This window comes from Crocodylus siamensis, chromosome 6 (genome assembly GCF_052110815.1).
Source record: "Crocodylus siamensis isolate JL-2025a chromosome 6, ASM5211081v1, whole genome shotgun sequence".
NCBI lineage: Eukaryota > Metazoa > Chordata > Crocodylia > Crocodylidae > Crocodylus > Crocodylus siamensis.
In genome coordinates, this window is record NC_143400.1 from 45755586 (window position 1) to 45778576 (window position 22991).

The 22991-nt window shown below is 60.3% G+C and overlaps 2 protein-coding genes across 2 annotated transcripts; one reads left to right on the forward strand and one right to left on the reverse strand.

Moving 5' to 3' along the window:
• Positions 1–574: 574 nt before the first annotated feature.
• Positions 575–9848, forward strand: SUPT16H (SPT16 homolog, facilitates chromatin remodeling subunit). The gene is made up of 26 exons (XM_090050617.1): positions 575–734; positions 817–909; positions 1006–1167; positions 1864–2016; positions 2134–2280; positions 2395–2546; positions 2863–3035; positions 3159–3249; positions 3481–3554; positions 4069–4181; positions 4272–4337; positions 4706–4801; positions 4961–5076; positions 5361–5514; positions 5651–5778; positions 6085–6220; positions 6315–6441; positions 6554–6672; positions 6924–7049; positions 7189–7301; positions 7554–7629; positions 7933–8102; positions 8183–8312; positions 8463–8592; positions 8708–8785; positions 8928–9848. The coding sequence occupies exons 1-26, from the start codon at positions 669–671 to the stop codon at positions 9071–9073; spliced, it is 3135 nt and encodes a 1044-aa protein (XP_089906743.1). The 5' UTR covers positions 575–668; the 3' UTR covers positions 9074–9848.
• Positions 9849–9999: 151 nt separating this feature from the next.
• Positions 10000–22033, reverse strand: RPGRIP1 (RPGR interacting protein 1). The gene is made up of 25 exons (XM_090053997.1): positions 21894–22033; positions 21560–21616; positions 20782–21030; positions 18734–19041; positions 18473–18572; positions 17334–17513; positions 17078–17183; positions 16785–16808; positions 16472–16618; positions 16184–16257; positions 15757–15815; positions 15431–15555; positions 15023–15196; positions 14592–14709; positions 13925–14365; positions 13621–13793; positions 13093–13432; positions 12808–12992; positions 12381–12593; positions 12060–12228; positions 11738–11841; positions 11416–11602; positions 11052–11136; positions 10300–10430; positions 10000–10124 (listed from the first exon to the last, which is right to left on the reverse strand). Exons 1-25 carry the CDS (start codon positions 22031–22033, stop codon positions 10000–10002), a joined length of 4014 nt encoding a protein of 1337 aa, XP_089910123.1.
• Between the last annotated feature and the right edge of the window lie 958 nt (positions 22034–22991).

The window sequence follows — 22991 nt, forward strand, 5'->3', positions numbered from 1 at the left end:
CTTCCCGTAGTTGGATTCTTTTCTTTTCTAATAAAATCAATTAAAATGCAGCTAGCACCATTGCCCCTCCCCCGCGATGAGCCACTGCCCTGGGGGGGTGAGCCACTTGCCCTAATCCCCTGCCCTTCTCCCTTAGGCTCTCCTGGGGGTGGGGAGCCTGGGCTCCAGCTTGTACAGAGCTTGACAGGGCCAAGGCCATCCAGCCTTAATAGGGTCACCCTTCCCGCCCCCCCCGTGGGCTTTCTGCCCCCCCTTCTTTTGAAGTCCCTAGCGCATGCGCAGAAGGTAGCGCCATGAACTGCGGGGGGGGAGGCTGAGGGGGCCCACGTCATGTGGTCAGGAGTGCGTGTGGGCGGAGAGGGGACTAGACGCGCATGCGCAGGCTGCTCGGCGCGCTCACCGCGTCACGTGGGGCGGGGGCCGGGCTCGGCGCGTGCGCCGTAAGGCGGAGGTTGCGAAAACCCCGCGAAAACCTTGGCGCGCGCGGAGAGAGGGGGCGGGGTTGCCTGAACACCCCCACGAGTGCACTGGGGGTGGGGTTATGGTCCCGGAAGCGGAAGCGCGTCCCGGGCCGCGCGTTTTGCCCCCTCCCCCGTAGGGAGGGGGGCAGGACGGAATCGTTTCCGGGCTAGGGGCCGCGGCGGAGCCTGGAGCGCGGAGCCGCCTCCATGGCGCTGAGCCTGGACCGCGAGGCCTACTACCGCCGCGTGCGCCGTCTCTACGCGCATTGGCAGGTGCGGGCGGGCCGGGCGGGGTGGCGGGAGTGGGGCTAGGGGCAGGGGCAGCGGCAGCACTGACCCTTCCCCCGTGTTGCAGAAGGGCGAGGAGGAGTATGGTGGAGTAGACGGCATCGTGGTGTCGGTGGGGGTGGACGAGGAGATCGTCTACGCTAAGTCCACGGCCCTGCAGGTCAGCCCGGGCGGGGGTAGGGAGGGGAGGGGGGCTCTGGGGCAGGCGAGCTGGGCCCTGACCCTGCGGTGTGTGTGTCCCGCCCATCCCCTCCAGACATGGCTGTTCGGCTATGAGCTGACCGACACCATCATGGTGTTCTGTGAGGACAAGATCCTGTTCATGGCCAGCAAGAAGAAGGTGGAATTTCTCAAGCAGCTGGCTAACAGCAAGGGTGGCGACAGTGTCCCCGCACTCACGCTGCTCGTTCGTGAGAAGGTGGGTGCCAGGGCGGGGGGCCCCTACGTTGAGGCCAGAGATGTCTCTGGGCAGGCTGAGGACGTAGTATCTCCTCTTCTGACTGCTCAGTGGCTGGTCTGCGCGTCCCAGCATGTTTGGCTCCTAACCAGTCGCTCCCTTAGTATGCTGGTACTCAAGGAGCCCTGCAGGGGTTGGGGGGCTGGTCCTAGTGCGTCCAGCCCCGGAGGGAGCTGCAGGTTGCAGCAGAGCAGTGCTGGGCCTGGGCTGGGGAAAGAGGGAATGGCCCCCGTGCTGTCACTGGAGCATAGGAGTGGGCTGGGGAAGTTGTGAATCTTGGACAGTGAGGGCTGGAAGGGACCTTGGGAGCTCACATATAGTCCATCCCCTTGTTCAAAAGAGGACCAGCTCCAACTACGTCATCCCAGACTAGACTTGATGTAGTCTGGGATATGGAGTCCACAATCTCTTTAGGTAGTATCTTCTAGTGTCTTACTGTTCTGCTGGTGAGAGACTATTTTTCTAGATATCTAACAGCAATTTTTCTTGGTACAACTTAAGACTGTTTCTTGTTTTGTTTTCTGGCATCACTGATGAGTGACGAGTCTCTTACATGCTAGAGGGATAGGGGTTGATCTTGGTACAAAACAGGATACGTGGCCCAGTGCCAGGTGCTGATATGCCGCCCCCCCCCTCCCCCCCCCCCCCCCCCGGCAGAATGAGAGCAACAAGGGAAACTTTGAGAAGATGGTGGAGGCGCTGAAGGGCAGCAAGGGTGGGAAGCGTATCGGCATTTTCAGCAAAGACAAGTTCCCTGGCGAGTTCATGAAGAGCTGGAGTGACTGCCTCAGCAAGGAAGGCTTTGAGAAGGTCTGCGGGGCCGGGGTAGCCGGGTCTAGAGACTGAGCCACGCGGGAGATTGGGGGCAGGGGGTTGGACACTGGTAATGGCCTGGTGACCGTCCCTGGCTCCCTCGCCCCGGTGCAGGTGGACATCAGCGCAGTTGTGGCCTACACCATTGCAGTGAAGGAGGATGGGGAGCTCAATCTAATGCGGAAGGCAGCTGCTATCACCTCTGAAGTGTTCAACAAGTTCTTCAAGGAGCGTGTCATGGAGATTGTGGATGCTGATGAGGTGGGTGGGGGCAGGGGGCTGCGGGCCTGGGAGGAGGGCAGGTTGCACAGTTGCCCAGGCTTCAGCTTGCCCCAGGAGCCACCCTGATTCTGTACACCTTACCTCACCCTGTAGAAAGTACGGCACAGCAAGTTGGCAGAGTCGGTGGAGAAAGCCATCGAAGAGAAAAAGTACTTGTCAGGGGCTGATCCCTCCACAGTGGAGATGTGCTACCCGCCCATCATCCAGAGCGGTGGCAACTACAACCTGAAGTTTAGTGTGGTCAGGTTGGTATCTTGTGCGCCCCCCACCAAAAAAAAAAAAAAATTTGCATGCTCATGCACACAAGTGCAGTTCTTTCCTACAAAAAGAGTCCAGTGTTCTTCTACCCAGAGCCTCCCAGTCATTCTTGGTTGAGGTAGGGGAGAGGCCTCCCCACTTACAGCCCAGGTAGTGGGGCTTGTCTGGGTTTGTGCTACTCCTGCTGCCTCTTCCCGAGTTCCAGCCCAGTTCCTTTTCTGTACGGTGCTTGCCAAAGACACATCCTGACAATTACTCTCCGCCCTGACGCATTCCTCTCGTTTATTTTTCTTTTCTTGACAGCGATAAGAACCATATGCACTTTGGGGCCATTACCTGTGCCATGGGCATCCGCTATAAGTCGTATTGCTCCAATCTGGTTCGCACCCTCATGGTGGACCCCCCTCAGGACATGCAGGACAACTATACCTTCCTGTTACAATTGCAGGATGAGATGCTCAAGGAGATGCAGCACGGTGAGCTCAGGGGGAGGGCATGCAGCATGGGGCTGGCTGGGCTGGGGGCTAAGGGTGTAGGGATAGGAGCATCAGGGCTCTGCCCATCACCCCTTTGGTGCTCACCCAGACTTGTCACCTTAGGTGTGAAGCTGTGTGACGTCTACGCAGCTATCATGGATGTGGTGAAGAAGCAGAAACCGGAGCTACTGAGCAAGATCACGAAGAACCTGGGGTAAGAGATTGCCTCAGCCACCCCTCTTCTCGTATCTGCCCACTTCTGGTTTTAGAGGCACCCACTCACGTTTCAAGGCTGCTGGGGCAGGGAGCAGTTTCCTACCATGGTGCTGGCAGCCACCCCTTCTAGCCTTGAGCACAGAGGGGGCTGCCCTGGTGTTGGGGCTTTGGAGCAGGAGGTGAGTGGTGGCTATGGGTGATATGGCTGCTCTGCGCTCTCTCTGCCCAGGTTTGCCATGGGCATCGAGTTCCGCGAGGGCTCCCTTGTCATCAATAGCAAAAACCAGCATCGGCTTAAGAAGGGTAAGTAGTGCCCAGGTTTGCAGAGGGGGTTGCCACTCAAGCCTGCAGGTTTGGGTGCAGCTGCAAGCAGCAGACCTCCTAAGTCAGCCCTTTTGTGTTCAAATCTCTTCTTCCTGCTACTGCATGGGGATATGCTGCTACTACTACTGGCTTCCAACCTGCCCCAGCCAAACCCTCTGGGGCCGTGGCCCCACTCGCATGCTCTCTGCCATGGGGTTCCTTGCACTCTGTCTTGGCACTAGTTCAGTATATAAGGAAGGAGCAGAGGCCCCCTGACAGCCCAGCCCCTGCTCATCTGCCCCTCTCCCTGTGCATCCCATTTTTTTGTCCTGTTGGGATCAGGGACATCACCCCCCCCCCCCCCCCCCCCCCCCGCCCAAGGCTTCACACAAGAGTAGGGTGAGTCCTAGGCCCATGCAGCTCCAGGGCTGGCGCTGTCTGACTTGGTGGGGTCCTGTCTTACTTTCTGGTGGTCCCAATTCCATCTAGTGACTCTGTGTCTTGCGTCTCATAGGGATGGTTTTCAGCATCAACTTGGGTTTCTCGGACTTGACCAACAAAGAGGGGAAGAAGCCTGAGGAGCGGACGTACGCGCTGTTCATCGGAGACACCGTGCTGGTGGATGAGGTGAACGTAGGGTGGACAGAGAGAGCATGTGTTGAGATATAGGCTGCATCTCTTTGTTGCATTGATCTTCCCTTTTTTTCTCGTTCACAGGAGGGACCGGCCACTATCCTCACAGCTGTTAAGAAAAAGGTTAAGAATGTTGGCATCTTTTTAAAGGTGAGGCCAGGGTTGTTGAAGGATTACAGGGTGTGGGGGAAGGTGGCAGGCAGGGAGCCAGGAGGGCTGGCCCTGGCAACAGTTTGGGATCATGTTAGGGAGAACATGGGAGCTGGGCTGGGCCCTGGGCTGTGGGCAGGCCAGTTTCAGGGTGGCACGCCTGGAGTGTTGTAGAGAAATGAAATCTGAGGGTCAGGGTGGTGGGAAAGGAACAGAGCAGGGGCATGGAGAGCTGATCTGGCCAGGGTTGAGGAAGGAGGCTGCTTGGCCCGAGGCTGCCACCATCACTCACACTGCTTGGTGTCATTCCTCCCATGGGGGGCGCTCGGGGAGGCTGGCTCTCTGAGTGGCATGTCTGTATCCTGCAGAACGAGGATGAGGACGAGGAAGAGGAGGAGAAGGATGAGGCCGAAGACCTACTGGGTCGCAGCTCGCGGGCAGCACTGCTGACGGAGAGGACGCGGGTGCAGTTCCACCCCCTGGGGCTCTGGGGGTCGGGGGACAGGGGCTGGTAGTCATGCTCATTTTGGGGCTGGGGTGTCTGGGCCAGGGCTGTGTACTAGAGCTGGGGTGGCCTGGCCATGGGACAGGGCCTCACACTGCTTCTATCCTCCAACCCCCAGAATGAACTGACAGCAGAGGAAAAGCGCCGGGCCCACCAGCAGGAGCTGGCTGCACAGCTGAATGAAGAGGCACGGCGGAGGCTCACAGAGCAGAAGGGCGAGCAGCAGATTCAGAAGTGAGCAGCAGGGGGCAGTCATGATACATGTGGCATATGATAACGGAATGCTTTCAGCACGTGCAGTAACAGGGCAGGGGGTGGCTGAGGCGCTGGGTTCAGCTGCTTCTAAATTTCTAGGTCCTGGTTTCTTGTGTTTAAGAGTTTTAGAAGAGCTGGCCAAGGTTTGTACAAGGCCTGAAGTACTGTGGGGTTGGTTGGAGGAATGACTTTTTTGGGGGAGGGCCCCAGGAACTCTAGGAAGTTCCAGGGGTCTGTGTGACATTGGCACCCACCCTGCACAGGGCTCGCAAGTCCAACATCTCCTACAAGAACCCATCACTTATGCCTAAAGAGCCGCACATCCGGGAGATGAAGATCTACATTGATAAGAAGTACGAGACAGTCATCATGCCTGTGTTTGGCATTGCCACACCTTTCCACATTGCCACCATCAAGGTACAGAGCCAGAGCAGGACTCTGCCGTGACACCCCCTTCAAGGGTTTGAGCAGAGGGAGGGATCTGTGGGCACTAGGCTGGGGTAGCTATTCTCTTTTTAACCCATGTGACATTCCTGTCTCTCCCATGGTACAGAACATCAGTATGTCAGTAGAGGGTGACTACACCTATTTGCGCATCAACTTCTACTGCCCGGGGAGCGCGCTAGGCCGCAACGAGGGCAATATCTTCCCTAATCCTGAAGCCACCTTCGTCAAGGAGATGTGAGTACCACCCTTGCAGCCATGTGCTCATCATGCATCCCTGTCCTGGACTGACTCCCTCTGAGGCATGAGAATGGCCCCTAGACCCAGCTGGGCTGGGGTTTAGTTCCTGGTTCCAGCACAGTCTAGCTGCATGGCCTAAGCCTCTGCCCTGCAGGTGGGAGAGGTGGGGAAGGGGCTGTGTTCATCCCCAGCACTGCGAATGTATGGGAGAAAGCGGGGCTGTGGTTGATGTGCCACCAGGCACCGTAGACCCACGGGCTGCCCTTGGCTGTGGTGGGGGCTGACCCCTCTTCCTTCCTGCAGCACATACCGTGCCTCCAACATGAAAACACCAGGTGAGCAGACAGTGCCAGCCCTCAATCTACAGAATGCCTTCCGCATCATCAAGGAGGTACAGAAGCGCTACAAGACCCGTGAGGCTGAAGAGAAGGAGAAGGAGGTGAGACCCTGACAGGGCAATGACAGGGGGTGGGGGGAGGCACTGTGTGACCTCAGCTCTGCAGGACCTTACTATCTGTTGCTTCTTTCCCCAGGGCATCGTCAAGCAAGACTCATTGGTGATCAACCTGAATCGCAGCAATCCCAAGCTAAAGGATCTCTACATCCGGCCCAACATTGCCCAGAAGCGGATGCAGGGCTCTCTCGAGGCTCACGTCAATGGTACTGGGGCTCGGCCTGGATCTGTACTCCCCCTCCCCCCATTCCTCCCTCTTCCTCCCCAAGCAGGGCACGGGGCCTTCAAGCCAGTGGTCTCTGTGTCTGTCCCGGGCAGGCTTTCGCTTCACATCGGTGCGCGGAGACAAGGTGGACATCCTATACAACAACATCAAGCACGCGGTGTTCCAGCCCTGCGATGGGGAGATGATCATCGTACTCCACTTCCACCTCAAGGTGATCCATGTTTCCCCCTGCCACCCCACCCCAGCATTGGCCTAACCATCCTGCACCTCCTTCCCTGACATTCAGCCCTGGGAGTGGAGGGTGGTGGGCAGTCAGCTGTCACATGGTTTTCCCAACAGGTGCCCTGCGTCCTGGACCCTGCCCTCTCCTGGGCAGGGGGTACTCTGGGGGGGCCTGTTGTGGGGATGAGGGCATTCTGGGGTTCCTGGCTATTCCACCTTTCACCTCCCTGTCCTACTCAGAACGCCATCATGTTTGGGAAGAAGCGGCACACGGATGTGCAGTTCTACACAGAGGTGGGCGAGATCACCACCGACTTGGGCAAGCACCAGCACATGCATGACCGTGATGACCTCTACGCTGAGCAGGTCAGGTTTATGAGTGGGGGCATGGTGGTGGGGAGCGGGGGAGGGGATGAGTAGGGCCGGGTGCTCTGCCCAGGGCAGAAGTGCTTCAGGATGGAGCCCCTGTGCTGGGTGTCAGCCTGATCCCACCTCCCCGCCATAGATGGAACGCGAGATGCGGCACAAACTGAAAACAGCCTTCAAGAACTTCATCGAGAAGGTGGAAGCTCTGACCAAGGAGGAGCTAGAGTTCGAGGTGCCCTTCCGGGATCTGGGGTAAGGGGGCTGTCAGGGCCTTGTGGGGGACTGGAGGAAGGGGATAGGGACTGGGGGCATCGTGGCCCTGCCAAGACCTGTATGCTGCATTAGGGGGTGCTGGGAGGCTCTGTCTCATGGCCCACATTGTCTTCCTCCTTGTGGGTTTAGCGTGGTTAGGTCCTCGCAGGCCGCAGGCAGGCTTTGGAGTTTCTTTGCCAGGCCCCCATGTATGATATAGCCTCAGCTCTCCCTGGCCCTTGTCCCCCGCAGGTTCAATGGGGCCCCATACCGCAGCACCTGCCTACTCCAGCCAACCAGCAGTGCCCTAGTGAACTGCACTGAGTGGGTGAGTGTATGTGCACAGGGTTGGGGGTCCCTCCTTCATCTCTGCACTTCTTAAACATTCACAGACAGAGTACTAGTCTCTCCTGTCTGCAGGGCAAGGGGATTGGGACATTCAGCTCTAGATTTTGTTGCTGGCAGGAGAGGGAGATAGGTCACAGCTCTGTGCTTTCGGTTTTGGGGGGGGGGGGGGGCAACGACAGGACTGGGCATGATAGATGGGAGAGTGCAGGGCAGATAATGCCCCAGGAGTGGGGCGGGAGCCTTATAGGAGGCTTCTGCTCCCTGCTGACCCTGCCCCCTGCAGCCCCCGTTCGTGGTGACGCTGGATGAGGTGGAGCTGATCCACTTTGAGCGTGTGCAGTTCCACCTGAAGAACTTCGACATGGTCATCGTCTACAAGGACTACAGCAAGAAGGTCACCATGATCAATGCCATCCCCGTCGCCTCCCTTGACCCCATCAAGGAGTGGCTCAAGTGAGTACCTGGGTCAACCTCCCCACCATCTGCTTCCCCCCATCCCCTCTGGCAACCACTCGCTCTCCCCCTTCCCACAGCTCCTGCGACCTGAAGTACACAGAGGGGGTGCAGTCCCTCAACTGGACCAAAATTATGAAGACCATTGTGGACGACCCTGAGGGCTTCTTCGAGCAGGGTGGCTGGTCATTCCTGGAGCCAGAGGGAGAGGTATGGGGCAGGGTGGGGGCTACCTTTGTTGGGGGAGCCTTTCCATTCTCTGGGCACACCCTGTGCCTAGGCCTTGCAAGGCTTAGCCAGGGTCATACAGCTGTGGAGAGAATCCAGGAGTCCTGATGCTGCCCTCCTGTCTCTCTGCAGGGCAGCGATGTGGAAGTTGGGGAGTCAGAGTCTGAAAATGAGGATGAGACCTTTAACCCCTCAGAGGAGGAGTACGAGGAGGAGGAGGAGGATAGTGATGAAGACTACTCTTCAGAGGCTGAAGAGTCAGGTACGGGGCTGCTGCAGGGCCAGGCTCCTTGCTCCAAGCAGGTGCCCCCCTGCCTGTGGGTCCCCCCACCTGCCCACCCCATGGGGCCAGCTTTGACCCCAGTGCCTGCTTGCAGATTACTCTAAGGAGTCCCTGGGCAGCGAGGAGGAGAGTGGAAAGGACTGGGACGAGCTGGAGGAGGAGGCTAGGAAAGGTGAGTGAGGGCTGCCTAGCCCCAGCCTGCTTGTGGATCCCTGGGCCCAACTGCCCCCTGCCTGTGCATGGGCTTGGCCAGGATAGTTTGGGGGATGCCTGGCCAGGCCTGACCCCTGCTCCTCCCCACCCCCACCCCCCAGCGGATCGGGAGAGCCGGTATGAGGAGGAAGAGGAGCAGAGCCGCAGCTTGAGCAGGAAGAGGAAGGGCCCAGCCCATCGTTCCAGCCGCTCCCACGGCCGCAGCCCAGGGCGCAGAGCCGTGCCCCCCAAGAAGAAGAGGAAGTAGGCACTGGACTCTGACCCCACCGCTGCCCAGGCATGGGCCACCTGCCCCCACCTCGCCTGCCCCACGGACTGCGTCTTCGCTCCCTTTTTTTTTTTCTTTCCAACTCACCCCATTTTGTTTCTTGAGTTTTTTTTTCTGGCTATTTGTACGGACCAATCGGCTGTGAGGATTCCTGGCCCCACCCGCCCGGCACCACGGACATGTGTGCAAGGAGGAAGAGCAAGGCTGGCCCCAGGTGTGGGGGGGCAGTCAGGAATGTGCCCCTGCTCCCTTCCTGCCAGACCCTGCCTTGGGGGTTCCTGGCACTGCTGTGGTGCACAGGGACGCATTGCCAGGTGCCTGCCTGCCCCTGCATTCCCAAAGCGAAGAGGCGTGGGAGGCGGGATCTGCAGACACCAGGGGCTTCAGGTCTGTGGGGGAGCAGGCATGGGGGGAGGGCATTATGACTGCCTGACTGGGCTGAGGGTGGAGGTGTCCCAGGGAGCGTGCGGGAGGTTCCTTCCCTGTGTCTGCCGGCATCTGGCTCTGTCCCGTATTTATGTGTCCTGCCGCAGCCAAGTAGAGTCTCTGGCAGGAGCGCGGTTCTCATCCCGGGTGGGTTTTATTGTGGCCCTGTCCTGTCCCCCATCCCCCTCTCCCTCATGCACTGAAGGGGAGGGGGTGTGGGGCAAGGGTGGGGCCCCTGCTCTGTTTCGTTTCTCGTAGCTGGTAGCTCTTGGTATTTTTGACTTTGGAAGAATTGAACCGATGAATAAAACTGTTTTTTGTAAGTTCACTGTTCCCAGGCCCTGCCTCTGTCCAGGGATGGTCCCAAGACTGCTGCTTTCATGTCAGAGTTACCATCTGTTGTTGGGCACAGGGCAGGGAGGTTGCACAGTGATGCCTTGTGGGGCCTGAGGTCTCTCCAGGACTGCAGCTGGTCCATGTCAGTTCTGCTTCTCTGTGCTGGCTTGGTGCCTGCCCTCCCAGTAGACAGCACGGAGGGCAGCAGCTGCTTCCACAGAGACCTTCAGTTTCCCAATGATGGAGCCTGGGTCCACGGGGCTGAGAACTGCCAGGGGAGAGGAGAGCAGAGGTTGGGAAGTGCTTATCCAGGGCCATCCCCATGTCTGGTGGGGCAGTGCAGGACTCGCTCTGGGGATGGGCAAGGGGTGCCCTGTGCCCAGTTAGGCCCATGTTACTCTGGCCACCACCCTCGCCCAGCTCTGGCTCCATAAGTTGCTCACCGTCAAGGTCGTGCTCCAACACATCGCTGCCTGTCCACAGGATCTCGCGCAGGTCCACATAGGCGATGCCTAGGTCCTCACACTCCCCTCCCATCCCGGGCAGGGGTTCACTCACCACCACAAACTGCAGCCTGCAATGGGAGCATGGTGCCCTCAAGAGCTGCAGGGCATGCAGCCTTCCATGCTGTGCTCTGGGTACAGTCACAGACAAGAGCATGATGAATGCCATATAGGGTGGTTGCTTCCCTCTGACACAGCCCAGCTCTGGTTCTGCCCCAGGGTATGTGCTACCTGGGTGTTCTCCTGTGCACACAGCAAAGAGGGGGATGGCTGCATGGCTCTGATATTCTACATACCACCTGGTCCTTGTCCCTGGAGCTGCCTGTCTGTACCATACACCCCAACTGTGCTGAGGATGGAGACATGTAGCCTCTCAAGATAGTGTCACTGCTCTGCCTACCTTGGGGGCAGCACTTGAGGCTGGACCTAGGATGCACTGCACAAAGGTCCCAGCACCAGGGAAACCCTGTGGCTTTATGTGTCAGCATCTGGCCAGCCCAGCTGCAACCTGGGGGCCACTATCTTGCACCCGGGGGAGGAAAGTGCAGCCAGTTCTGGCCTCAAGAGCTGGACAAACTTGTAGAGAGGCAGCACTGCATTCCCTCTGGTATGGAGCTCAGGCCCTTGTAGTGGAGTGAGTGACTGGGAACAGGGAGCTGCAGGGTGCCACATGGGGTATTCCCAGCACTCACCAGCTCTGCTGTGGTTCCTCTGCCTGCAGCATAGCTTGGAGGCTCTCCCACTGGGCACTGGCCAGGCCCATGTCCAAGTCAATTGCTGCAGGGGAAGAAGTACAAGGGCACTAGTGCTTAGGGGGTAGGAATGGTGCTTACTGTGAGAAGGGGCTAATGCCAGCATCCTTCCTTCCCTTGAGGCTGACACACAGCCCCCAAGGGCCATTCTGTCCAGTGCAGCAATCAAAGCAGCCACACCAAAGCCAGAATGTGGGGGCTGTTTGCCAGCTGCTAGTGGTACATGGAGGACATGGAGCTGTCCTGGTAAATTGGGCTGTAACTGTGACAGTTTCCCCCACCTCCCTGGTGCCAGCCCCCTCACCCTTGCTGAAGTGGAAGTAGAGCCACTCTCCGGCACGGGGAAGGCGCAGGGACACAGGGGTCTCGGTCTCAGCCAGAGGCACACCAGGGAAGCGGTACTCCACGTACACCCGCTGGCCACTTGCCATGGCCTTGGGCCCAGGCCACAGGCTCAGTGAGACAACCTCAATGCGGATCTGTGCTGCAGCCTGGCCAGGAAGACAGCACGTGGGAATGCTGGGCCGCTCCCCCACCCTGCCTGGCCAGCCCCTCCTGCTCTGCCAGGCCTTGCACCTGCCCTTCTCCCAGCCCCAGCCGAACAGGGAGTGGTGGGAGGTGGTTACCACCTTTAGGTGTCTCTGGGGCTCGGCCCCCACCACGATCTCATCACTGTCTGTGGTCAGCACATCACTGCTGCTCTCCAGCTCCTGGTTGGCATCGGCAGGGGCTGTGGGGGACAGATGCCTCTAGCTTGTCTCTCCTGCTCTGCCTGAGGCTCCCCAGTCTCCATGGGTGGTGGGGAAGCTGTCCTGGGATGTGGCTGCCCCATGCCCTGGCCCATGTGGAGGGCCAAGCTGGGGCAGGGGGAGGGAGCAGTCCAGCAGGGGTTGCAGGGCCCAGGTTGGGGGGCATAGACCATGGCAAGGGGAAAGTGAGGGCAGGTACCAGTGTCCTTGGTGGGGGTGGCTGCATCTGGCATTGGGGACTCAAGCTCTGAGCGCTGGGATGGGGTTGGGGACTTGCTCATGACCTCCTCGCCTGTCTGCGTCGCCTCCTCCCTGCTGGGCCGTGTCGCTGGTGCCACCTCTCCAGCCTGGGCCTCCCTCTCCTTGGCCTGCGCAGACACAAGCCCCACCAGCTCTGGGACTGGCTGCAAGGTCCACCCCCCACATTGGAGTGGCACCACTGGGGTGGCTGGGCAGAGGGGGTGCTGCAAGGGGGGTGGCTGGGCCTGCAGCACCTGCTCCTAGGGCTCCTGGCTCTCACCTGGACCAGGGGTTCTTGTGCAACCACAGCCTTGCTCTCCTGTGGGGTATGTTTGGCAGGTATCAGCCCTGGACTGGGCCGGGCAGGGCCCCCCATGCCCTGGTCCTGCCTCAGCCACTTCTTGGTGTATGCATCAGGCTTGGGGGCTGAGACACGGAGTTTCCTTTGCCAGGGCTCAAGCTGCTGCAGGGCAGTGCTGGGAGCACCCAAGCCCTGCAACGGGGAGTTGGGACACTGCAACGTCAAATGTAGGCCTCACACCTCTGCCCTTCTCTTCCCCCAGGGCTACCCTATGAGAGCATGTTGCCCTCCCCCTCCCCCTGCCCTGAGTCTTACAGTCCTGTACCCTCCCCCTCCTCCACTGGACTCTGCTGATCCAGGGGGCTGTGAGCCTGTGCCCTTGCTATAGTCTGGTACCCTCCTGTACCCGGCCATGCAGCGGAGCCCCTTCCTCCTCTGTTAGCTGCTCCCGGGGCTGGCAGCAAGGGTGCTCCTGATCCCTAGCTTCTGGTCCCAGGATGCCCTCAGGGGACAGGTACTGGTTCTGCCACTCCAGGCTGAGGTTGATGGAGCCATTGGGGTGCCCACACGGGTCCATGAGCACAAAATCGCCTGCAGGTTGGAGGCAGGAAGGAGTGAGTAGTGTGGGGAGGAGTCTGGCAGGCCCAGGCCACGTGCCAGGAAAGCAGATCCTGCTGTGGCCAGCACTCACCTGTGATGCTGTGCCCACGGGCCAGGGGCAGTAGTGGGATGGCCGCCTTGCCCAGGTAGGCATCGGGCTGGGGGTCCTCATCATCAAAGACATACACCCCAAGGATCTCATGCTGCAAGTAGCGGTGCAGCTCAGGTGTGGCGCGCACAGGGAAGGTCTGCAGGTCACTGAAGTGGGGGCTGTGGCTGGCGGGCACGATGGGTGTGTCATGGTCGGGGAAGGTGAAGAAGCGGTACATGGCGTAGGGGCTGGGTAGGGCCCCCAGGCAGCGACTCTTCAGTCCTCGGCAACCCCTGACCTGCACCCGCAGCTCATTCTGCAGCCACTCTCTGCCCGGCAGCTGGAGGGGATGGCAGAGAGGGTGAGCACAGGGCAGTGGCTTGATGGCACCATCCCTGCTGGAGCTGCACCCCTGATCGGCATCTCCTGTCCCACGCACCCCACGGTTCTGCTCTGCCCTTACCGCAGGGCTCTTGCCTGGGGTCTGTCATGGGGTTTGACCTCTGGCACACGAATCCCAGCACTCACCCCATCACCGCTGCACGGCTGCCAGCTGGACAAAGGTGCCCCCACTTGGGGCACACTGGCTGACAAGTATCCCAGAGCTTTGGTGCGTTCCTGCTGCAGCCGCAGGCCCTGCTGCAGGGGTGGGCGCAGCCGCAGCCAGTACTCCAGCAGCCCGTAGTCCTCGCTGCTCGGACCTGGGTGCAGGGGGAGAGTTGTGGGGGGGGCCCAGAGCTGGGCCTTTGGAACGCAGGCATGAGAGGGGCTTTGTTATGGGACTCCCCTGGCAGGGAGAGTATTTGCTCAATCAGCAGAGAGCAGGACTCACCCTGCAGCACAGCGGTGGCATGCACCCGCTGAGTAGTGGTCAAGGCCTCGGCCAGGCGCAGGTGGCAGGTGGCCAAGGCACGGTGCTCAGTGCCCACAGCCACATGGAGGTCAAGGCGGGCAGCGCTGCCCTGCAAATAGTGCAGCAGCAGGGGCTCAGCCCGCAGAATGTAGCGGGAGGTGAAGCAGTAGCGGGGCCGGGCACCGTGGCCCAGGGGTGTGGCGTGGGTCTCAAAGTCGTACACAGCGTAGGTGCAGAAGGTAGTGGGCTGTGCATCCCCCAGTACCCGCAGCGCTGCCCCTGCCAGTGACGCCCCCGCCACATGCAGCTCCAGCAGGCTCTCGCCACGGCCCAGCCGGACCCCTGCCCCATCGCCCTCGCTGTCTCCGCTGCTGGCAGGAGGGAGTGGCTGTGTCCCGTAGGCCACATCCTTCAGCTGCTCTGGGGGGTGGGTAGGAGATGGAGGGGTGTGAAGAGCTGCCAGATCAAACCCTCCCCTTTCCCACTGTCCAGAGGGGCTGCCAGACTGCTCCTTGCCCCCATGCTCTCCCTGGCAGCCCCCTGCCAAGACCTGCCCAGCCCAGGTGCTGCACCCAGATGCTGGCTGGTGTGGAGGGGCTGGATATTGGGAGGGAGCTTCAGGGGGGGTGGTGCTGGGCTGGCTCACCCTCCAGCTGACGGAGACGGGTGCTGTGCAGGTCCAGGAGCCGTGCCAGCCGCTGTTGCTCCTCCTTATGCCCCCGTGTCGCCTGCTCTGCCTGCAGCATTGTGCCCTCCAGCTCAGCCTGCAGCAGCAGCACAAGGTATATCATTGCCATCCTGGTACCCTCCTGCCTCAGGCCCCAGCTTGGGACTGACAGCAGCACAGGGCTTGGGGCACTGCCACCCCGGGATCCCCCAACCTTCTTTGCCTATGACAGTGTCACAGGGCATGTCATTGCCATGCTGAGGTCTCCCGTCTCTCCAACCCCAGCACAGCCCAGCTGTGGTAGAGAGAAGGGGTCAGGGACCTGCCAGTTTAATGCACCTGCCCTGTTCCCTCAGCCCCTGCCACCTCCCCATCCCTCATCACCCATGTGCCAAGGGATGGCACCACACCTGGTAGTCGCGGTTGATGCGGTGCTGCAGGATCAGCATGTCCCGAGTCTTCTCCAGCTCTAGCACAGTCTCGGCATGGGCAGCCTCTGTATCACGAAGCCTCTGGCTCAGGCTCTGCTGGACAAGCAGGTCCTGCTGCCCTAGGCCTGCCAGGGGCCCATCCAGGCTGGGGGGCTGCAGGGAGTAGGGACACAATGGCCTGAGTGGGGAGCACTGTTATCCCAGGGGCCTGATTCCCCCACATCCCCTGCAGGGCTCTGGGCAACTAGGTCGATCTATGTCCTTATCCCTGATTGCTGCACAGAGCCCAGGGTCCTGCCCTTTGCCCTCTAAATGGTGAAGGGAGCTGAGGAGTGGGGCCTGGGGCCCACTTGATGCCTTACTGCCCATTCTCTGTATTGCACCCACCTGGGCTGGCGGAAGCACTGGGACCTGCTCCACAGTCTGGCTGGCCTTGTCCTGGAGACGCTCCCCATCCTGCGTGGGCACCAGAAGCAGCTGGCTAGAGTCCTGCTGCAGCACCTGGCTCTGTGCTGGGGGGTGAAGGAGGCTTAATGTGGGGAGCCAGGCCTGGTCCCAGGGAGGAGGAGGGAAGAAGGGAAATCCCTGGGCTGTGCTCTGTCTCCTGTCTCCCCCAGCCTGTTGGCCATGCCCCGTCTCCGTGCCCACAGCCTGCCCACCTCGTGCTGCCTCCAGCTCTGCCAGCAGCACCCTCTTCTCTGCCAGAGCCATACTCAGCTGCTCCTCCAGCTGGGGGATGATCTGCCGAGGCAGTCGCTCACCGTCCAGAGCGCTGTGGGGTGAGGGGCAGTGTGTGCCAGGCCTCCCTGCAGCCCTGCCCTCAAGGCCAGGGGCACCCTCAGGGCCAGGGCATCCTCCACCAGGACCCCACTGCACTGGGCCCCAACCTGGCAAGGACCCAGGGCTGTGTTGGGCTCTGGGGGTTTTCTCCCCCTTGTGGTCCAGTGACAGGCCACTGGGTAGAAACTGTAGCCTTCAGGCTGGGGACCTTGCCCAGTGCCCCTGCCCTGGACAAGACTGCAGAGAGGTCAGGTAGGGTCTTGGAGTGGGAGGGTAACTTGACTCTGGATTCTGGCCCCTCTGGACAGTACGGCTGCCAGGGACTGAGACCCCTTTCCAAGTGCCTGCACATGGCCTCACCTTGCCAGCAGGTTGTCATGGGCCTCCTTCAGCAAGTCTCGCTCCTTCTCCAGGTCCCTGACTCGCTCCTGCAGCTGTGGGGGTGAAGATCAACCACTCATGCTGGAACCATGTAGTGGGGGTCAAGAGCCAAGTGCTCTCTGCTTGGGAAGGGGCTCACTCCCTCTGCTCCCTGACCCCGAGAAACCACCCGCAGTCGAAGAGGGGAGGCAGAGTGAGGCTGTCAGAGAGGTAGGGTGCCCCACACACCCAGGCTGGCTGTGCTGCCCCCTTCCATGGTGCCCCTACCTCCTCCAGAGCCCGGTGCAGGGCCGGGACACCCTCCAACCGGCTCTCCAAGGCTGCTGTTCTCTGTGTCTGCCCCTTCAGCTGGGTGCTGAGCTCTTCTGCCTGGGCCAGCAACGCGCTGCTGGCAGCTCCCAGCACCTCCTGCCTCTAGTCAGGGAAGGAGAAGTTGGCCTAAGTGGCAGAGCAGGGTCCATGATCTCCCTGCTGGGCATGGAGAGGACAGGAGGGGAGGGATGAACAGGGCAGAGCCCAAGTGGGTCACAGTGGGGCCCATCTTGGGCAAGGCAGTGTGCCTGGCCTCCCTGGTACTCACCTGCTGGAACTGGCTCTCATAAGTCTGGCAAGGGAAACCGTGAAGCAGAGTCAGCGTGGCCAGGCAGGGTGTTCCCAGCCAAGCACTGATGAAACCAGAGCCGGACGTGCTTTGCGGTGCTTGGAGTTATCCTGCCCCAGCACCACAGCCAGCTGCACCCAGCCCATTGCCTCCAGTTACTCCCACAGGGGTGGCAATGTGGGGCAGGCATGGGCTGGAACTCTATGTTCCTAAGAGTTGGGCTCTGCAGAGGTCCCTCCCACCCACCCTGGGATTCAGAGGGGGTCACACACTTGCTGCAGCTCGGTGCACCGGGCTGTGGTCACAGCCAACTCCATGTCACGCTCTTGCAGGAGCCGCTGGAGACGGATCAGCTCCACGTTCTCATGGATGGCAACTCTGAGGGGATGGGGAGGGTTGGACGGAGCTGGTCAGGGGCATCGTCCCACCACTCCCAGCCTCTCCCCCGAAACTCCCAGCGCCCCTCATGGGGCTTGACTGAGCAGCTTCCTCCCATGGGCATTGCGCCACACCCACTCAGGGCCGTACCTGCGCTCCGAGGCCTGCCGGCGGCACTGCCAAGACGGCTCCATCTCACCCCGGAGTGGGGACTCGGAGGCCAGCTCCTCCAGCCCCAGGCCGCAGGTGCTGTGGGGAGCAGGAGTCAGGTCGGAGCACAGGCGGCGGGGGGTCATAGGAACAAGGGAGCTCAGTGCAATCCTGCCCTTCCTGCAAAGGAGATCAGAAAATGCTGGCCACATGATACACAGGTGTCACTACAAAATGGGACATCTCTGCTTCTGTGGACGAGGCCTCTGGCACGTATTTCACTGCTTAGGCAAAGCGGTAGTGCCTTACCCACTGTCCTACAGCTGGCCCATGGAGGAGGAGGAAGTGGTTTCTTTTATCAGTCTGCAGGGAGGAGGGTTGGAGGGTGACATCTACCAGCAGCAAAGCTCAGAGCAAAGGTGTCGCGGACAAGGGAACTGAGCCAGCAGGCCTGGGGCAGAGGCAGTTCCAGGGTGGGGTGGACATCAGTGGCAGCAGCAGGCACAGAGGTTTATCTGCCCAGCAGCCTGGGGTGCCAAACGGGCCACATCTATCTGGAGAGACCCTGTGCAGCCATCAGATGCTGCCGTGGGATCTCAAGGCAGCAGCTTGAGCAGGTAAGTGCATGCAGCTTCTATCTGTGCCTCACACTACCCCATAAAGAGTGCTCGCAGCTGAGACCTGGACTGGAGGGTATGCAGAGCATGAGGGCGCTGGGGAGCTGCAGGGGCCTGGGGCAAGGAATAGGGCCATAGCAGCAAGCAGAGCGCTGGGGTGGTTTGGCTTCAAGCCCTACACCTGGCATGGGTGCGGGCACCCCCACTCTGAGGGGCCAGGTCAGAGTCAGAGCTCTGTCCCACGGGTGGTGCCTGTCCCCTGCACAGCCCAGCAGGCTGTGGGTCAAGTGGGACCCCAGGCCCAGCTGGGGGAGGACAAAGCCAAGCCATGCAGGTACATGGAACCTCCCTCAGCCCCAAGATAGAGGCTGGACTCTGGGGGTCTGTACAGAGCTGGGCATGGGGCATAAGGCAATTTTCCTGGGCTGGAAGCACCTGATGGAGAGCACTAAGCAGCTCAGAGCCCACAGAGGGCCTGGGGCTTCTCAGGTTGCAATCAAGACACCTGGGAGAGGGACTCACAGGCTATCCAGCTCAGTTCTGGGTTCCTCTCTGCTGTGGTCTCTGTACCGGGGAGGCGCTGTGTGTGTGGGTCTGGCCTCTGGACCCTGCATGCGCAGGCCTGCAGTCAGGAAGGAGGAAAGGTGATGGGGATGGGGCTGTGCATTCACGGCCTCCCCCTGCCCTCAGCACCCAGTCCTTTCCTTACAGAGACCAGGTCATGGATCTCCCCCACCCCACAACAGGATCTCAGGGTGCAGCAGCCATTTGCTGGCCCATTACCTCTGCGCTGCTGCTCAGGCCCCCTCCCGCTGGCCGTGTGGGCCCGCCGCAGCCCCGTGTCCACCCGAGCTGGGATGTGGCCATAGAGGCCATGGTGCTTGCAGGCCCCGAGCTGCAGCTGCTGTTTGTAGGCAAGCAGGCGGCCCCGCAGCCCCTCATTGCGGTGCTCCAGCTCCTGCACCCGCACCTGCAGCTCCTCCAAGGCCTCCTCGAGCTCCAGGTCCCGGCTGGCCCGATGGCCTGACAGCCCCAGCTGGCGTGCTGCCCGCCCGTGCTCCTGTGTGAGCCTCATCAGCCTGGCACCAAGCCTGGGTGGAAGCACAGGGGTGAATGGGGCAGTGGAGACCTGCATCTATGCCTAGCTCCCAGTCCGAACAGGCCCACACCCCTGCCCTACTTACCTGTTTCCTGCCAGTCCCAGCAGGGAGGAGGAGTGCCTGAGCACTCCCCAGGGAGGGAGGGATCTTCTGGGTTGGCTGGACATTTTTAAATCTGCAGGTCCAGATGCCCTCCACCCAAGGGTGTTGAGGGAGCTGGCAGGGATCATCACGGAGCCCTTGGCCTGGCTGTATGAACATTCATGGTCATCTGGCCAGATGCCAAAGAACTGGAAACTAGCTAACATGGTCCCAATTTTTAAGAAAGGGAGGAAGGAGGACCCAAGTAACTATAGGCCTGTAAGCCTCACCTCAGTGCTCGGGAAGATCTTGGAGAGAATCATCAAGGAGCACATCTGTGGGGGGGCAGCAGGGGAGATCATGCTTGTGGCAATCAGCATGGGTTCGTCAAAGGCAGGTCCTGCCTGACCAACCTGGTTGCCTTTTGTGGCCAAGTAACTAAATCCCTGGATGATGGTGTCACCATTGACATAGTCTTTCTAGACTTTAAGAAGGCCTTTGACACTGTCTCTCACCCCATCCTCATTAATAAATTAAGTGACTGTGGCATTGATGCCTACAGTTGGATGGGTAAAAAATCGGCCGATGGGGCACACTCAGAGAGTAGTGGTGGATGGATTGTACTCAGCCTGGCGAGATGTGAGCAGTGGAGTACCCCAGGTCTCAGTCCTCGGGCCCGCATTGTTTAACATCTTCATCAGTGACTTGAATGAGGGGGTGGAAAGCACGCTGTCCAAGTTTGCTCATGATACTAAGATGTGGGGTGAGATGGACACACTTGAAGGGAGAGAGAGGCTGAAACTAGATTTGGACAGACTACGAAAGTGGGCAGATAAGAATAGGATGGGGTTCAACATAGACAAATGCAGGGTGCTGCACCTTGGGAGAAGGAATCCACAGCATACCTACAGGCTGGGGAGTTCCCTTCTTGAAAGCACAGAGGCAGAAAGGGACTGACTCCAAGATGAACATGAGCTGCCAATGCCAGAGCCCAGCCAGCAAGGCCAGCCGTACCTTGTCATGCATCCAAAGATGCATCTCAAGGCGGTCCAGAGGTGATGCTCCCCCTCTATGCAACTTTGGTCAGGCTGCAATTGAAGTACTGCATCCAGTACTGGGTGCTGCACTTTAAAAAGGATGTGACTAACCTGGAAAGAGTTCAGAGGAGGGCCACCCGCTTGGTGAGAGGGCAGCAGGACAAGGCCCTACGAGGAGAGACTGAGGGACCTGAACCAATTCAGCCTCAGCAAGGGGAGGCTGAGGAGAGACCTGGTGGCTGCATACAAACTCATCGGGGAGATCATCAGCAAATAGGAAGAGCCCTATTCTCCCCAGCATCACCTGGGGTGCCGAGGAACAATGGTAATAAGCTGTTGGAGAATAGGTTTAGGTTAGAGATCAGAAGACAATATTTTACAGTCAGGGTGGCCAGAACCTGGAACCAACTTCCCAGGGAAGTGGTCCTCGCCCCTACCTTGGGCAAATTCAAAAAAAGGTTGGATGATTTCCTGTCTGGGGTCTTGTGAAACCAGCATTCATTCCTGCCTGTGGTAGGGGGTCAGGCTAGATGATCTGATCAGGTCCCTCCTGACCCTAGCTACTAAGAAACTATGAGGAAAGTGGGGAGTGCTTCAAGGGCTCTACTCATACCTCTTGATTCTGTCTTGCTGCTTGCAGGCAAACTCCTTGAGCAGCAGGTTCTGGTCATGCAGCCGCAGGAACCTGTCCTCCAGCTCCTCCCGACTCACCCGGCTTAAGCGCTGCTGTGCCTGCGCGGCTGGCTCTGAAACCGGGGCAGGGGGTGAGGGCCCCTCTTGGGACCAGTGGGAAGGGAATTTGGGCCCCAGATGCTGCCCATGGGAAGGAGACCGTGCTAGGAGCCCAATGGCTGGAAGGGGACTGTGGGGCAGAAGGCAGCAGGGGTGTGGGAGGAGAAGGTGTGCCCTGCTGGTGCCCAGCAGCAGGGGAGCCCTCTCCCAGCACGGGCAGCCACAGTGGGCAGCAGAGGGCAGACCCATCTGCAATGGGCACCTCCTTCCTGGGGGAGCACTGGCTTGCTTGGGGGTGTCACCTGCTTTGACCAGGCCAGGGCAGGGTGGAGGCTCAAGCCATCTGGCTGCAGCCCCCTCCACCCACCAAGCCAGGCTGAGGGCTGGCCTGTATGCGGCCTGTTTTGTCAAAGCCCGGCCTGTCTGATCCTGGATGCACAGGCAGCCCTCGGGGGTGTCAGAGAGTGTGTTATCGGGGCCCTGTTACTCTGCAAGGGGCTGCCCTGTGCCACACAGGCATGTCTGCTGCATCCCGCCGTCCCCTGCAAGCAGGCAGGCATCCTTGGCCCTGCCCACAGGGCTGGCATAGAGGTGCCACTGTGCAGCTGCTCTGCCCTCATAGCCAGCGTGCTCTGCACCTGGGGCCGGTTCATGCTCACCTCTCAGCCAGGTCCGCAGCCCCAGAGCCTTCGCTGGGGGAGCAGCAGCTGACACATCTGGGGAGACAAAGGCAGGGAGGACCCCCGGAGCAGCATTAGACCAGTGCTGTGTGGTGGGGGCCCAGAGGCAGCGGAGGGCAGGCCTGGGCTGGGGGCGCTGTGAGAACAAGGGGAACGAGAGGAACTGGGGTGTGGGGGAGTAAGGGGTAAGGAGAGGCATGGAGGAGGCTGGGGTGTTGTGGCTGTGATGTCCCCGTGTGGTCCCTGTGCTGTTGGGGAGGTGGCTCAGAGACCACGGCACAGAGCAGCAAGGGACCTGGGATCTCAGCCCTACGTTGTTGAAGGGACGCCATCCTGACCTCGTATTGCTGCAATCACCAAGGGCTGGTCCGTGTCTCTGACAGGCAGGTCCCCAGCCGTCTCGTCCAGCAGAAGTAGGGCCGTGGCGGGCTGGGCCTGGGAGGGAGGGGGCATGCTGCGCTTACCTGTGGGCCTTCAGCGAGATCCCAGCCCGGGCGCCTGGCTGGGGAGGGGCAGCTGGGGGGATCCTGCCTTCCACCAGGTCTTGAGGGGACTGGTGGGAGCAGACTCCTGCCTGCTCCATCCCCACGTGAGCACCTCAGGACTGGGGGCACCAGGAGATGTGGCCCTCTCCCGGGGTTCCCCCTGGGTGTCTGCCTCCAGCCTGTCTCACCATAGCCCCCGCCACAGCTGCCCAGTATCCTGCCTGCCCTGCCGAGTGCTGTGCCACTGCCAGAGCCCTTGCTGTCTGCCCCGCCGGAAGGACAGGGGATTTTCTGCCCTGCTAATCTGCTGCCATCTGTCAGTGGCCCAAGCCCCTGCCCTGGGGCCCAGGCCCCACTTGGAAGGGGTGGTGAGGGGCTCAGCAGCAAGATGCCCCCAGGGGAGACAGAGCTGTTGTGAGCTGGACTGAGCAGCCAACTCCTTTGCACCCCTAGCTCCCCCAACACCCCTCTTGGCTGAACCCCAGCCCTAGGATCCCTGCAGCCACTGCGTTGCTTGGTGGATAATTTTCCTGGCTGACACTGAACAAAAGCAGGGCAACCCCCTGGCTATGACTCTCTCAGCCTGCCATGTGCTGCAGACTTGTCTGTGCTGTCCCCCAGCTTCTCTCTACGCCTTTGGGGTGGGCTGTTTGTGCCTATTCCCCACTCTGTCCTGCAGCACCTGCAGGTGAAAGGTCTCTGAAAGGTCCCCTGAAAGGTCTCTGTGTGAGGGGCAGCAGGGCCAGGGACCCATTTCCCCAGAGAGCAATGGTCATGACAACTGGGCTCTGGGTGCTTGTACACGTGACACCTAGAATTGGGGCTGTCTTCTTGTGCCTTAGGTGGAACCTTTTGCACGATGCCCAGGGCAGGAGAGGAACAGAAGCAAAGCCCAAGCACCCACTCCTGGCCTGCGTAGGGTCTGT

Coding starts and splice junctions, on each gene's coding strand:
- SUPT16H (XM_090050617.1), top strand. CDS start 669: ATGGCGCTGAGCCTGGACCGCGAGGCCTACTACCGCCGCGTGCGCCGT. Junction 6,442..6,553: donor TCTCGAGGCTCACGTCAATG/GTACTGGGGCTC, acceptor TGTCCCGGGCAG/GCTTTCGCTTCACATCGGTG. Junction 7,302..7,553: donor GTGCCCTTCCGGGATCTGGG/GTAAGGGGGCTG, acceptor TGTCCCCCGCAG/GTTCAATGGGGCCCCATACC.
- RPGRIP1 (XM_090053997.1), bottom strand. CDS start 22,033: ATGCCCCCTCCCTCCCAGGCCCAGCCCGCCACGGCCCTACTTCTGCTG. Junction 11,842..12,059: donor CACCCCCACCAAGGACACTG/GTACCTGCCCTC, acceptor TGTCCCCCACAG/CCCCTGCCGATGCCAACCAG. Junction 11,603..11,737: donor CCCAGAGACACCTAAAGGTG/GTAACCACCTCC, acceptor CTTCCTGGCCAG/GCTGCAGCACAGATCCGCAT.